General features: G+C 36.7%; 1 protein-coding gene and 1 pseudogene across 2 annotated transcripts; one reads left to right on the top strand and one right to left on the bottom strand.

Annotated features, from left to right (window-relative positions):
* The first annotated feature begins 842 nt into the window (after positions 1–842).
* On the top strand, positions 843–1,841 carry LOC149011664 (histone deacetylase 8 pseudogene; annotated as a pseudogene).
* Positions 1,842–2,986: 1,145 nt separating this feature from the next.
* On the bottom strand, positions 2,987–8,588 carry LOC149011663 (uncharacterized; the record flags this gene model as incomplete). 2 transcript variants are annotated; one of them, XM_089164200.1, is given in 9 exon segments in its annotated part: positions 2,987–3,151; positions 3,241–3,292; positions 3,405–3,637; positions 4,505–4,562; positions 4,722–4,790; positions 4,877–4,985; positions 7,825–7,892; positions 8,033–8,152; positions 8,267–8,588. In XM_089164200.1, coding segments are annotated over 9 exon segments (780 nt in total). In that variant the 3' UTR covers positions 2,987–3,083.
* Positions 8,589–16,679: the final 8,091 nt, after the last annotated feature.

Raw genomic sequence — 16,679 nt, 5'->3', positions numbered from 1 at the left:
TTTGAAATGTTCAACTTGTTCATATCAATATTTAACAATAATTTTCTAATGAGAGGAGGTGTTAATATACTCTCACCCTATAAGGGTCCGATTGATAAATTGAATAACTCAGGGGTGTCGTTGAAAATTTCTGGAAAAAAAAAGAAGCAAAATTGATGAATTCGTTTTTGTGTAAAATAGTTTGTCGCGTTTTTTATATCTGAGGTTCATCCGGATCCACGTCCTCTGTAATTCCCTTCCTTACAATTCCCTGCAATTCCCTCGTATGATTGTGTCATGTTGCATTTAAGTAATCCAATGGTTATCCAATTTAAACTAAATTTGAATTTTATTTAAACCCACCCATAAATTTGAATTTTATTTAAACTCTAGTTCATTGGGTAACCTTTGGATTATTTAAATGCCACATGGCACAATCCTACGAGGGAATTGCAGGGAATTGTAGGGAAGGGAATTACAGAGGATGTGGATCCGGTTCATCCTGGTCAGCTTGTACACTCCTCGATTACATTCTCAAGGAGGGGTTTTGTCATCCGCAAAGGTCGAAATCATGACCTCTCTACTAAGAAGTATGAATCTTGCTACTCTACCAACCATGCATTGACAGCGTGTTATGGCGTAGAATTCATACGTAAACAGATTCTTGCAGAAGCATTTTTGAACGCACAAAAATAGATTCTAATTTTAAAATGAAAACCAATTGGCCGAGGGCTTTAGTGATGCAACTTCTTCGACCCGCAATTTTTAAGTTGCAAAGCTAAGTATTGAAAGAGATAAATGATGGGTGACCTCTGAGTCTCCCTAATCTAATCTGTTGGATTGCTTTCTTTAAGAACACATTCATGACTTCACTTCCCTCTTCATCACTCCATCGAATTGAAGTGTTTGGGCACGAAGGAATGCTGAATCATAATGCAGAAACAGGCGTTTTCGATACCACCCTCGATCCAGGGTAGGGTTCCTCTATGTATTGGAAAAACATCTTGAAAACTCTGATCGGGTGATGTTTCTATTCTCAAAAAGGGTCCTATCTCTCCCTACATCTCCTGGCATACAGGAAGGCATGCTCAGATTTCGGAATTGCATCTGTTTCATACTCCAGGTACTTCAGTTTCCTTACTTGACATTCCTTCTTCTTTTCTTGCTGATTCCTTAACAATACTAGCATTGATCAATTACAAAAAACACAATTTCCCCCCTAACTTAGATCTATTTCTGTATTTCAATTACAGAGTATATTTATTAAAGAACTAGTGCAAGCGGATGAAGCAGCAGGGGCTAAGACACTCTGTGCGGGCACTTTCTTGAACCCTGGCTCTTGGGATGCGTCCCTTCTTGCAGCTGGTACAACACTGTCAGCAATGAAATACATATTAGATGGGAAAGGGAAGATTTGCTCTGCATTAGTACGTCCTCCAGTCACCATGCTCACCCTACACAAGCTGATGGCTATTGCTTCCTCAACAACGCTGGTCTTGCTGTTCAGTTGGCTTTAGACTCTGGCTGCAAGTAGGTTGTGACAATTGACATCGATGTACATTATGGAAATGGTGAAGGGCTAGGGTTAGGTTTTAATCTGAATATATGTCTACCTAATGGGGGAAATGAGTACGCCATGAATGAATTGGTTGTCTCTGCTGTTCAGAAGTTTGAACCAGAATTGATAGTTCTGGTTATTGGCCAAGATTCTAGTGCTGTAAGTGAACTAACCATGTTTGTTTCATTTTTCTCAACCACCCAGTTGAATTATTTGTGTTGGGATCGGGAGTTATGGGGAAGAGTACTTTTTTTGGTTAAGATGAACCATATTTCTATGATTGCAGAATATTTTAGTATCTTAATTTTGTCCATGATTCTGCGTTACTTAGATAATTAATGTTATATGTAAAATTTTTAGTATATACCAACTGGAGTTGGACTAAAATTGTGTGTAACTAGAGTAATGGATTATGTCTTGATCTAGAGAAATAATAGAGTAGGCATTTATGGTAGGAAGAGAAGTTCTGATCCACCCATCTGTCTTTATCTACATCTTAGATGTTTTATCATCGAGAAACAAGTTCATGGCCTGGAGTCTAATCAAACCTGATGGCCTCTGAAAATGGCTCCACAATGTCATGTTCTTGCTGCAAGATTATGAAACAAAGAATTTAGAGAAGGGTGAGGTTGCATGATTTCTTCATAGTAAAATCTTTACCGAGATTTGATCTGGGGAACATTCATCACCCAGAATATGATTAATTCTTTTTGGCAGAGGGATGGGAGTAGCCCACACTTGTGGTTGCTTTAAGCCAGATCGTTTCAATTGATTATCTAAACTAAAAGTATGAGTATCCAAAGGCCAGCTTTGTAATGTGTAATGTGAATAAGTGGACTCAACCGTTTTATTCATGTGAAGTGTCAAAGTTGTTGGGAGAAATTTGATTTGATGGTTGGTCGGTAACTTTGGATCGACCCATTGCTTGCTCAGAGGCCAAGTGGGAGAAATTACTTGATTTTATTGTAACTATTTTCTAGTATGAAACTAAATAAATCAATTTACACTCGTCACAAAATAGAATAGGGCGTCAGGGACCAAAGAGGTAAAATTTTGTATTGCGTACTCAGAATCCCTTTCAACAGAACAAATAAGATTAAACCAACACCATAAGCAGATTCAGATGGTTTTCCAAAGCCACCAATTTTTCAATACAGATTTTTTAATCAATTAAACAAAGGCACAAACAAATGCGGATTTTCTACCATCGATTTACATACATACCTGCCCTTAGCAAATTATATGTTAATGAGCAATTTTACTGATCTACAGCTATCATACTTGTAAGCAAACCACAGGACTGCAAACAGAAAGAAGCCTGGGTGGGATATTCATTATATTCTCTTCGGAAATTCTTGCCGAACAAAATACCTAAAGTACTCAAAAGGAGTAGGACTCAGTAACTTGTAGACAGACCACTCTACTCTTTGTACTGAAATAATAGAATTTCTATTGTTCAGTACAGTTTGGGTTGCTCTCATATTACAAAAACAAGATCTTTTCTTTAGATGAGATACAGGGATGATACCAAGCGTTAAAAACTCCTCTAAACTAGCAGAACAGCATTGATGCAACCATCGTTCTCTGGGTTATTTGTAACTTGAGCGTATTTTCCTGTAACCATCAACCAACATTAGCAGAAGCATTAACACAAGGAAACATGAACAAATATGAACAAACTCAAATACAAGAAGACTACTCACCCCACACTACTTTTCCAGCTGGAGTAACCAGACCAAGTTCACTAACATTCACCTGCAGAAATGGCAAAATTTTAAAATTTTCATTAATCAGAGAAATATGTTTAGGAAGGTTTAAACGAGTGGAAGCTATCAAAAGAACTACCAAGGCTAGGCCTTAATATTACCTCAATGATAGTTCCCCTGGTCATAACACCCAAAGTATACATTTGACCATTGGGATTTTTCTTCACTCCTATTATCTCTAGATTAAATGTACACTTAAGCTCAGGGTGTGTAACATGGGCCTTGGTGAACCGCAAGCCAGAAGGACGAATGAATCTTTCATACTTCGGAGGCTTCCTTGTAAAACTAGGTCCCACAAATGTGGCCTTGGTTATCATCCTCTTCCATTGCTTTGCTGCAAAATAAAAAATGTTAGGAAACTTTCATCAATTTTTAACAGCAAAAGGGGATGACAATGCCCAGAAGAAAGGAGAGGGGATTAACTCTATATTAATCCCAGCTTGGAATGACATGCAAGCGAGTCATAATACAAATACCAAACAAGAACAAAAATAATTTTATTTTCATCCACTGGAGACAACAAAATAGGTCTGATTCTGTTTTGTGACTCCTTCCATGGGAATGCAACAAACCCTGAAAATGTTCTAGTTCAATTCTTAAATAATGATACAAATCATACATGCAGTGACAAGTCCTTCGTAAGGTTAGCATCCATGTCAACCTTCAAATAGATCTCTACTATATGGTGTACACTAAGCTCGGAATTTGATTCAAACAATATCTTTCATTTCATTTGATTAAAAAAAACAGCTTCCTTCATAAAAATTGTCTGCTTCAAACAGGCATTCACCTCACCCAGTAACCTCCTCAATCTTGTCACCTATTAGAACTACTTCTAAGTTGCATTTCCAACTCTAGGCTTCTCAATCTCACTACCCATCAATCCCAAAGTCTGCTGTCTCAGAACCCTATAGCTAAGTACAATTAGTACACAGATAAAAGGAACCAAAATCCCATGTTTGCATGTTGGAGAAAAGAAGTCCAAAAATCATCTCATCTCATCACATCAAATAAGCTCACAAACATGTACACCAGCATGAATGGAAAATACCTAACAACCTTAAGACTAACAGAAGTCAAAATTTGCAAAAACAAAATGTAGAGTAAAAATAAAAGGAAAATATGAAACAACATCAAACAAAATGAAATATAAAAACTTACAAATCATTATAAGAATAAAAATAGAATAGAGGAAACTCACTTTTCCGTTTACCAGTCCTGACAACCCTGAACATCTCATCTTCAGCCACAGGTCTTACCTGCAGGGAAAAATAGTTCCCCATTATAATGATCTCCAGGAGTTAGAAGTGTACTGATTAAAAAATTCTACCAAGTGAACGCAAACTATTAACTTAGCCTTTTGTCTGGTGACATGAATAGATAATAATAGCAGTCCAAAAGTCAAAAGATAAACCTACCTTAGGCAGTGGAACATCCCATTTGCCTGCCTTTTCTTTCCTCTTTTGCTTAATAGTGTTGCTAAGGACCTGGATAAACCATTGATTTTATCATCCACATGCGTGCAAGCATGAAAGCAGCACAGAAAACTAGCTGATTGACATGAACTACAAACCTTTGCCCTTGTTGTTGTTTCACGATCCAGAAGATAAGCAGGGATAGCTCCTTCATGAACCTCATCGTCCACCTTACGCCTAGTTGATGATTCTTCATGCATAGCAAGCCTGTCAAAGTATAAAGAATCTTACTACAAACCTAGTTGAAAGGCTGAGGTTAAAACTAACAGAACTTCCAACAAATGTAGAGTAACACGAGATATGAAGCAGTTGCCTAACCAGTGAAAATATTAACAGGCCATAATTTTTAAATTCAAAAGCAATACAATGAAACTAAAACAATCAGACTCTTTGACAAAGCTGAAAAGGAGGTGCCAATTCATTAGTCCCTTAATCCCACACCTGATCCAGATGCCTTAATTTCCTTTCAACTTTACAAAAATTGACTCTAACACAAAATTAGTAGGCTGCCACTTGACCCATGCTTTGGCTGAAGGACAGGAATACCTAGTGAGGGTATACAAAGGACCGAGTGGTAACCATGACAGGTTAAAAGCAGAAGCAAGGATTCTTAGACAAGTTTCTAGACATGATTACTTCCTTCTACAGTATACCAAACAAAAAAGGAGAGAAGGCCACAGTTAAACCAGATCAAAAGATGAATATTTAGAGACCCATTCCAGAAGTGAAGGATTTGCTCAAGGCTTAAGAAAACAAGTTTCGCAGCCCCTCTCTTATCTATTTCCAATTCTTGCCAATCTCCATTGTCAATCATCTCTACTCAGGTATACTGTTAGCTCAATTACTACTGCCACTCCCCTTCCAGAAAATCCACACCACCACTAAGGTCATCATCATGACCAGCATCATCTATCACATCTTGTGACTCAGAATATTTCCTAAAATGTTTTGATGCAACAGAAATTGTCCAGATGGGTATATTGGCTCAGGAAACCTTAGTTTGACCCATGATTTGCTTTTATAGGCCTTAGGCTTCTTGTTTTTGGGTTTATCGAAATAGATTACAGACCTATACAGTAGAAATAATACTACACAGGATTAGTACTGGGAATTTTTTTTTTTTACCAATCAGAGTTGCATAAGGATTTGACACTGAATCCTATTTGGGGATCCTAGCTTGACAACCCAAACCTGATTTTTTCTCTTCTCCTGTCTACTATCTTCCTCTTTTTCTTTCTCCCAGGAACATATTCATTCATTTAAACTGTCAAGATAATCTCACCAATAATTGATCATCCCCAACCCACTTTATTTCTTTAAATCCTCTAAACAACACACCCATCTCAGGAAGTCATCCACAACAATCTCCATAAACCAATCCAACTAACAGAATACCATAATTGGATTGTATCACCCTCACAGCACTAGAAGAATTAGATCCAAGTTGCAGCCTCATCTGAAAATTTCAGTACACAAATTCCCCTCATCTAACCTAGAAAACAAACCCTAACACACTGCTGTTCCAACTTGAGTAATAATTCACTACCGATTAACACCAAACAGCTGAGGAAGGTATAACCCAACCACTACTCACCCTAGATCCACGCTACTGACTCTTAATGGATCCTTCTCCAATCTATAAATGCATCATGTTTTGCCGAGACCAAAGCAACCACTTCCAATTTAGATTGGCATGAAGAAATTTCACCAGATTAAAGATGATGGTTATTTTTGTATGACCTCACTCATCATCATTATTGGAGTAAGCTTAACCATTCCAAAGTAAAAAATCTAACTTAATGCAATGATACCTCCCAAAGAATGGCATTTCCTAAGAAGATATCTCAAGGGAACCAACATTTAATCCTTCTTTTTTTTGGGGGGGGGGGGGGGGGGGGGGGGGTGGAGGGAACAATTACAATTAGTGTAGTACATTGCCAAGAGATTATTGACAAGGGCAACCACTCAGGTTTTCCAAAGGGCCCTACCATGCATGGGTTCCTACAGATCCTCAAGAAGAAAGCAACATTCTATACATGGTATCCATCTTGTCATTCATTTGTTATGGACAGATTCCGACTTCAAGACAGGCAAGCAACTTTCAACTAAATTCGTATGGGTGTTCCCTGAGCAATAGTGGACCACCAAAAGTCATGGACATTTGACAATCAGTAGAAACATACGGGAGTAACCAAGACCACCAGTGAGTTGGGAAATGCAAGTTAAATGAAAACAGACAGATAGGAAAAGCAAGTTAAATGAAAACAGACAGACAGGCAAAGCAAGTTCAATATCTATTAACAGCTCAAATCCATCCTATGGGTTTGACAATCCTATAGTTCCACTTAAAAAATCTACACTGCTTGAGTTGAAGCAACAATCTCATAGGCTTGAAGACTCGGTAATTTATTTCGAGTAGGTACCAGAAGAGGAACATAAAATTCCAGATACTCCACGATCTACAATTGATATTCAGGATCAATTACCCAGTAGACCACCCAAATAGATTACTTCTCAATCTTTACAGCACTGTAGCTTCTACTATCTCATTACTTGTCACAGAAGTATTCTTTCTTAAATCTTATCAATGAAATTGTGGCAAAACATACAAGTGCACCCCTGACATTCAATGCTAAATTTGCAAACTGTAACTCTATTATGAAACTTCCGAAGTGGTACTTTATTTTTATGATGATGAAGAGAAATGAAATGCAACTTTGATAGACATTTAAATTTGTACTCCATATAGACCTCAGTTACTCCAGCAATATCCTACTTGCAGTAACTAGACTTGCCGAAAGCAGTGAAGCAGCTAAAGTTAAACAAAAACTAGCTCAGGTTCAATAACAAAAAACCTATTTCTTACACTGTAAGTTGTGCACATCTCTCCAAACCGTTCTAAAATGAAAGGATTCGCTTCGTTTTGGAAACCAAATAAAAGTCAAAGCTAGACAATAAAAGATAACGCAGGAGTATATCAAATAGTAAAATAAAATCTTTAAGACGTTTTAAAACCACAAAGCTATAGAAACGTAACAGAACTCACGTTTTCTTCATTAAAGCCTTCTCGGCATAACGTTTCTTCGCAAACATCTTACCCTTGATACCCAAGGCCTGATTCAAAGGAACATATCTTAATATGTTAAAATTTAGAGAAAACAAAAACAAATTTTCAAGAGGGAAACCAAAAATGAAGGAAAAGCAATAACAAGAAGTTAAGCGATAGACATTTTAAAAAATAAAATAGAGAATACCTTCTGAGCAATAGAAGATTGCTTGTGAACTTCACGAGCTTCCTTCTTTCGCTTGCGCTCGAAGTGATCAGGGCGATAGCCATGTCGCTTGCGATGAAGGTCGATATAATCTCCTTGCGGCTAAAGAAGATCAACAAAGAATAAGAAAGGAGAACTGTAGTCAGTAAAGGAAATCATTAAGACAAGCATGTTATCTGCACAAAATAAACGTCATCACAATCGAATTTCACAAACCATTGTGACCGAGCAGGGGAAGTTTCTGCAGAGAGAGACAAGAAAAACCTTCGCTACTTGGGTTTAGGGTTTTCGATTTGAAGGAGTAGGAAAATTAGGAAAGAGGTACACTACCCTCACAGACAGTGAAGAAGCAGTTCCAGATAGAGCAATTCAAAGGCAAAACGAAATCGAACGGCGAACGATTCCAGGAACGCCCGCTTATTCTGAGATTGGGGCAATCGTTCTCCCTTCGTTTCTTGACGTTTTGCGTATGTATGTAATTGAAATTTCCTTCTATCAGGTTAAGGAAGAAACATTCAAACTTCCGACGATGAACAGAAGTTGATAAGGGAAAACCAAGAGAGTTAAAAATAGGTTTTTTTTTTTTTTTTTTTTTTTTTGATACGTGGTTCATCAGGCCAGCTTGCGCGCATCACGATTTAAATCCTCAAGGGAGCTTTTTTTTATATTAATGCCACAGAGTGGGTGCGAACCCAAGACTTCTTCTAGGAAAGTTGGATCTTTAACCGCTTTAACATACCACCTATGACTACACTTTCTAAACTCCAATAACGCGAGCTTGAATCTTGCCGTCAAAACCTAGGGCTTGAGAAATGGGGGGTTTGGGATCGGGTAGATCGATCCGAGGACTTATTTTGTAAATTTATAAAATTTTAAATTTTAAATATAAAAAATTAAAAAAATCATTTACAAATACACCCATAATTTGATTCTCAACCATTAAATCATATTGTAATGAAGTGGCAAATCAATACCTTTGACAGTAGCCAGCAGCCGTTTTGCAAATAAAAATTCGATCAACTTACACATAGTTGAGATCGTTGAAGGGAATTGCTTCCATCTTTGAGATCAAATCTCGACCGAAATTTTGATCCGACGGTCAAAAATATTTGGCTTGATAGTCTTACACATTAAATGTGCAGAACTAGTCAATGCAGAGTTGGTAGAGTGGTAAGATCCATACTTCTTAGTGGAGCGGTCATGTGTTTGACCCTTACAAACTACAAGCATCCCCCTGAGGATGTAATCAATGTGCGCACAAGCTGGCCCAGATGAACCTCAGATACCAAAAAAATAAAATTAAATGTACACGACTGTAACAAGGTTATCATTAAAGTTGATTAAGATAGACCCCAAATCAATGGATAGCTGCCTTTGTCCTAGTGCTAATCAAATCAATCAAATATCATATAAAATAATAAAAGAAAATCCACATAACCATGCTTTTATAAAATGCAAAATCATATTTAAATATTAATAAAGGGTTTTGTTTTGTATTAGTGTTCATTTTTTAATATTTTATATATCTTTTATGTATTTGATATTTATTTTAAATCATATTTTTGTTTAAAAAAAACCTCCAGTATCCGTAAGGATGAAAAACTCATTGTATTCATTTTTGTGAAAGCTACTTAAAATTCAAATTTAAATTGGGGATATAATAGTAAATATACAATTTTTTTAGAAAAAAAACTATTCTTTTTTACTTTTCTCACTCTCAAAACTTAATGATTTGTTCTCAATTTACATTTGTCAATCTTTTAACATATTCTCATTTTAACATACCAAACTTCATTATGTAATTTATTATGAACAAAAGTTTCCAATTTTTTTTTTAACAAAATAAAATAGATTATTGTATTTATTTTTCTCTTAATACACAAAATAGAGATTGAGAATTGATATAAATAAATAAATAAAAATTGGCTTTAAAGATCAAATGGGTAAAACCTCTAAGGGCCTGTTTGGTTACTTGAATCTAGAGATTTCAAATCTCTGGATTCATGAATCTGAGAATCTAAGGGCCTGTTTGGTTACTTAAATCTAGAGATTTCAAATCTCTGGATTCATGAATCTGAGAATTATACCCATTTGATTGTAAAAATCTTTAGATTCATGAAATCTAGAGATTCACCTTTTTACACTAAAAGCTATACATTTGCACATTCACAAAAATCACGTCGATCAAATAGTTTTTTAGGATGAATCCACAAATTTCATTCCACAACGAAACATTTAATTTTAAAAATTATGACTATATAGATTTGAAATCTATAGATTTAAAATCTCTAAAGACTCATATAACCAAATAGGGCCTAAAAGATTACGAGTAAACTCACAAAATCGAGCTTATCTATTCTGTTGGCAATATTAGAAGGATCCAACCGAAATCTGAGCTTAGATTAATGTGATTGAGACCATTTGACCAAACCTACAATCAACCAATATATTATTACAAACATGTCTTTGTAGATTAGCAAGATGATTGATGGATGATTTTGAACCTACACTTGGGATTGTAAAAATATCACCCCCACTTTGGAACTTGTATCCGATATTATACTTGTAATTACGAGTCTTGTAATTGGAAGATTGAAAGCTAATAGATAGAGGCAAACCTACATGGGGCGGGAGGGGCCATGCCTCCTCCCATTTATTGAGAATAATTTTTTAAGGTAAAATAATAGATATAAATCTTATTTCTAATTAAAAATTAATTCATCAATCCCTATTTATTATCTCCTCTCTTTTCTTTCATTTTTTTTCCTATTTATTCTCTTCTCTTTTTGTGGGTTAAGGAAATTTTGAAAAAATAATCTTATTTAGGTATTCAAAATGCCATTCCTAATTAGAAACTAACTCCTTAATCTCTATTTATTCTCTCCTCTTTCCTCTCTCATCTTTACTCTTTTCTTCCTATTTATTTCTCTTCTCTTTCTATAAGTGTAGGTTAAGAGAAATTTAGAAAAAAAAAAATCTTGTGTCTAGTTAGTAAGGTAACTAACTACCATTGGTTTGCATCTTCTACCAAATAAAATTTTGGCTTGCATCTAACTTTTAGGGTTGAAAGTCATGTGTCATTTCATTTTGTATTATTACTTTAATTTACCTATATTTTATCAAAAAAAATATCATTATCAATATTATTTTTTTTCAAATATGCGTGGGCCCCACAAAATATATGTGGGCATATGCCTTAATATAATAAAATAATTCTGATGAGGATAAAATAACACTGGAACATATTCGACCTTGGTCGTGTCATTGACTCCGGTTGGAGACGAGCTCAACCATGTTCGAGTCAAGAAACCCGGTCAGGGTCAGTCTAGAATTCAAATCAATAACTAACATGAGGGTGAATTATGGAGATGAACGTGATCCCGAATAATTTGGGATAGGTGATTGAGTTATAAAGGGTAATTGCCACTAATACAAGGTGGACAATCGTGTCCTAGAAGGTAACTACCACTAATTCTGAAATAAGGGTAAAACCCTTATTATTGAACGGTCACCAAGAAGAAGCACGAACGAATCCAACGGTTAAGGAAAGAAGATAACCCTATATAAACTATATATTCACCCACAATTGAGGTATCGAATCGTTTCTCTCCATTATCGTTTTCGATTTAAACTACGAAACTAACCAGAGCTTTGTCATGATCCATTCTTGGTGGCTAAACTCTTTTAGGACACATCAAATTCAAAGGTGGGACTCCGGTGGGTCTTATAAGGGTCCACATAATATTTGTGGTGAAAAAACATTAGTGCATTTCCAACAGGAAGGTGATCTAGACTTTCATTCTTCGCCCCCCCTGCCCCCCAAATGTTGAATTCAGTTCTGCTCCTGAGTATGATGTAGCTGAAGTACATGAATCTAGAGATTTCAAATCTCACGAAAGATTTTCGGGCCTATTTGGTTATGTCATACCCCATCCGTCGGTCTCGGTTATCCGCCCGACAACCCATGGGAGTGAACCATCACATAATCCACGGTCTTACCCATCAATAATAATAAACATAAGTATAGACAATCAAAAGCAAGAATAAGTGCAATAATTAATAAAAAGGTTACAGTAGTCCAAATACTCCAATAAATATCTAAGAAAGAATCAAAGGAAAGAATCAAGAATCAAAATGTAGAATCGAGTTCAGCGGAAGCAAAATAAATAAAATAAATAATCTTTTTTCCGGTTTTCTTTTCTAAATCTACAACAACAACAACAACAACAATAAGCCTTGTCCCAACTAAATGGGGTCGGCTACATGGATTCTTGCCCTCCAATCAGTTCTGTTCGAGGCCATGCTAGATACAAGGCCTAAGCTATACATATCTTTTCTCACCACTTCTCCTAAGGTTATCTTAGGTCTACCCTAGCTCTTCTAGTTCCTTCAATATGGATTATATCACTTCTCCATACAGGAGCATTTATAGGTCTCCGTTGAACGTGGCCGTGCCACCTCAAACGACTTTCTCTAAGCTTATCACTTATGGGAGCAACTCCCAACCCAACTCTAATATAATCGTTTCTTATCTTATCCATTCTAGTTTTGCCACTCATCCATCTTAGCATCATCATTTCGCTACACCGAGTTTATCTATATGATTCTTTTTAACAGCCCAACACTCTGCACCATACATCATAGCTGGTCGAACAACGGTCCTATAAAATTTTCCTTTAAGCTTTAATGGAATACGCCGATCACATAAGACCCCAGACACACCTCTCCACTTCATCCACCCTATTTTAAATCGAAAAACTGGTTTTCTAAATTAGCAAGTAAAGGGGGTCCTTCAATCTTTCTCCATACGATTATCAAAATCTTGGCAATTTGCCTCCGTCGCCATCAATGGGTGCTATAAGCGCACACCAAGCATCTTCGGGAGGCTTTATGCTCTGCAAGTTCATGTACCACTATCTATGCTACATCAACTTCATACGAGAAGGCTCTTTCATACGAATCATCTCCAACTTCTGACGTTGTGCTGCCATTTGTACACTCATATAATATATAAAATGAAAGGAATGAGCTCTGATGAACTCAGTAAGGAACAGACAATTCTCATATATATGTCAATACAATCCATGAATGCATATATGAAATGATATGGATGGTATGCAGAAATATGAATGCTACTAAGATCTAACTATGCAAGTCTCTAACAGTTGACATGCTTTAAGATATACACCAGCCCTCTTATGGGTAGGTCTAATCACTCTGATCCGACAAGGACTGATTACCTCTGTAGGGATCCTGGGCAAAGGGGTAAGTCCACACCTGGCTCTCAAACCATGGCTGGGGGTTAAGTCAACACTCTCTCACCACGACCATTGGCAATGAGTACTGACGCATGTCGGAGTTTCTAATCCAATGCAAGTCATAATAGTAACATACTATATGAAGTCCAGATACTTCCCCTATGGCACCAACCAACTAGGTTCAGTATCCTTCGCAACTTAGGAGTGAGAACCCTCAAGGACTAGCTACCGCTGTTGGACTCCACTCCTTAACCCTATGATCATTCACATATTATTGGGGCGGATGCTCTCATGACTCCTCACGACACCCGATCAGCTCCTTGGACGTCCATGAGCCCAACCCTAACATATGCAACCCTACCATTGCATGACCAATAATGGACCATTGAGTCTCTCGCACGGGATTGGTTACCGTTGTAGGATGAAACAGTCACATCACCATTGTCACGGGTCACCCAACTTCAATTCCCTTGCCGAAAGGGTAATAGCATATGGGGTACTTAGCCATGCAATTCTAAATTCTCCTAGGTATGTCATCCAATAATCATGGTAGTGCTAGAGGCATCAATGAGCATGTGTCCCCATACCGCTCTCACGATATCTCTAGCCAATATATCCCATTGAAATACCCCTTCCATCACAACTACACTACATCACTCTTTATCATACCATGAACAATTGTGCAATATCATAAAAGATGAAAGACATCAAGGAACACCACAAACAACAAGTATACTATAAGATTCACATGCTTTATACAATTACAACAAGTTACATGATCAAAGAATAGTAAATAGAACAGCTGAATCATCATGTATATGTAATTGCATATAAATAAGAATGCATGTCCTTACCTTGTAATTTAATAGAACCTTTTTAAGTTGCAATCCAATAATAATTATAAGATTTTTAGTAGAAACAGAGGACACTTAGCCATAGGATTACAAGAATGTATAAGAGTCAATAGTCAAAACAAATCCAAAATCAAACCTACGATCCATCGGAAACCAGTGGTCGCTTAGGTTGAGCGACCTCCACAAGCGACAGCCCCTGTTTCAGAAAGTTTCCAACTCCGAAAATTAGACTTTTGATCATCCGATTTCAATCCATTTTGGGATGATCTTAGTCCGAATTTCAAACTTAATAGGTCTATAACAAAGGGGTGGAACAAAACCCTAAAATTAACAAAGATCAACTACCCAAAATTCTCCCCTTGATTAGATCCATCCATTAACAAATGCAGGGATTCGTTTCTGGATAGAATCTCATCAAGAACATTAGAAAGGGAGCTACAACTAATCAATTGGGTAACCACTAACAAAATGGGGATGTGTTCATATCAATTAGAGGTTAAAAAGAAGAGAATAGCAAATAGAGATTCATTACCTTAACCAGAATCACCAAGAATAGAAGGAAAAAGGTTCCAGAACACTAACAACACTTCGCCCACCTTCCAAGACGTTTCCATCTTTGCCTAATCGCCCAAAATAGCAATCCTGAACATAATAAGCGTTAATAGGGCGATGGATGCTATTTATAACGAATAGGGGGCAAAATAGGGCATTTTCCAGCAAGCAAATACTGGTGGTCGCTTGGTTCAATCAACCGCCACTAGCAATCTCCCCCTAGTATATTGTTATATAAGGGTGCTTTGCTCAGGGGGGTTGAAACCCAAACACAACCTAGCCGTAATCAACACATGGGGGTCTTACCTTCATTCCGGACATCTCCAAATACCACACGCCTTCTACCAGGAGATCAAACTTCCCAAAGAAGGCGGGTTCTTCAACAAGAGAATCCGGATCCATCGATTTAGGGTATGGATCATGGACTTTTATCTGGACACTCCACAAATTAATCCGACTAGACCTTCGGGTTCTCGGACTTGCAATACGGATTCCGGGTTAGAAATACGGGGGTTGTTACAGGTTACATGAATCTAGAGATTTCAAATCTCTAGATTCATGAATGCGAGATTTATATCGATTTGGTTGTGAAAATTCCTGGATTCATGAAATCTAGAGATTCATCCTTTTACACTAAGAACGTGAATTTGTAGATTTATGGGTATGAGGTGAAATCCAAAGATTTCACCCCTACCATAAAAGCGCTAAACATTTGCACATTCACAAAAATCACAGATGAACCCACATATTTCATTCCACAATTTAGGTTAACCCAACAGTTAATTTTATGAATTATGACTCCATATATTTGAAATCTGTAGATTTAAAATCTCTAGATATTTGAAATCTCCAAACTCATGTAACCAAATAGGCCTTAAAGTAATTCAGTAATCTGACATATATAAAATGTTTTGACATGTATGGATTTATTCCTTAGTATGCATTCAAGGATCCCCATGTTTGTCCTCGAAAATACAATATAAATTATTATGTACCCAAAAAAAATTACCAAACATAAAAAATAATAAAAAACCACTTGTATTCTCTAATTGTCATTTTGATATCATTTTTCATACACACATCCTCAATAGTGGAGCTACAAAAGAGAAATGTATCATCAACAAGAAAAAAAAGGTGGAAAATTTCTAGCACAATTCATGCAATAAAAAGCCCTTTGAAGGCATTAGCCTCAAAAACCGATCAAGGAGTATTGAGACCACTTCTATAATAAGAAGGAATTAAAATGTTGGGAAATGCCATGTCAGCATTTTCACGTCAACCTCTATTAGTTTTGATGATAACATACACAAATTACTAATGTCTACATTAAGTTGTGATTGTCAAGTTCATTATTAAAACAAGTGGACCGAATTCAACTCATTGGACCAAATTCGATCACAAGATGTTCAAACCCAAATCAAAATCAAATAATCTTAGACAAGGAATCAAGGTCAACATGAGCATCAAGTTCAAAGCACAAGAAGATGCGAAGATCAAGTCTAGTTTAAAACTTAGATGAATTTAGGACTTAGAACACTTGCATATGCACTCACATGTAATTGTATTAAATTATAAGCATATGATGTCATTAGACCGACCTAGGACATACTAGGAGAGAGTAGTGTATGAAGCTTAGGGTTTTACTAGAAATACCAAAAATCCAATCAAATCCAAGTCTCAACTTGTTTGTGCACTATGTGCTACAGATGGACATCCTGTCTGGTCACGGAGTGCCAAACAAATTGACCATTCTACACTATCATAGGTTTTAGACATGTCTAGTTTGAGGGGCAAAAAAAACCTTACTATGCTCTAATTTTGCTCATGAAATGAAAGATTTCCCTCACCTATGAAGATGTTATCCTGGTTATTTTCCCTTAGGTACAAAAGCCCTTGGAAAGGGGAGATACTTTTAGCTAGTAGGGGTCTAAGCCTAAGTGCCAAAATTTTCGGCAAGAATCTTGT

The sequence above is a fragment of the Hakea prostrata genome, chromosome 7 (assembly GCF_041222555.1).
Source record: "Hakea prostrata isolate BN-2017 chromosome 7, UWA_Hpros_2, whole genome shotgun sequence".
NCBI lineage: Eukaryota > Viridiplantae > Streptophyta > Magnoliopsida > Proteales > Proteaceae > Hakea > Hakea prostrata.
Note: the sequence above shows the minus strand (reverse complement) of the source record. Positions and strands in the feature narration are given on the sequence as shown.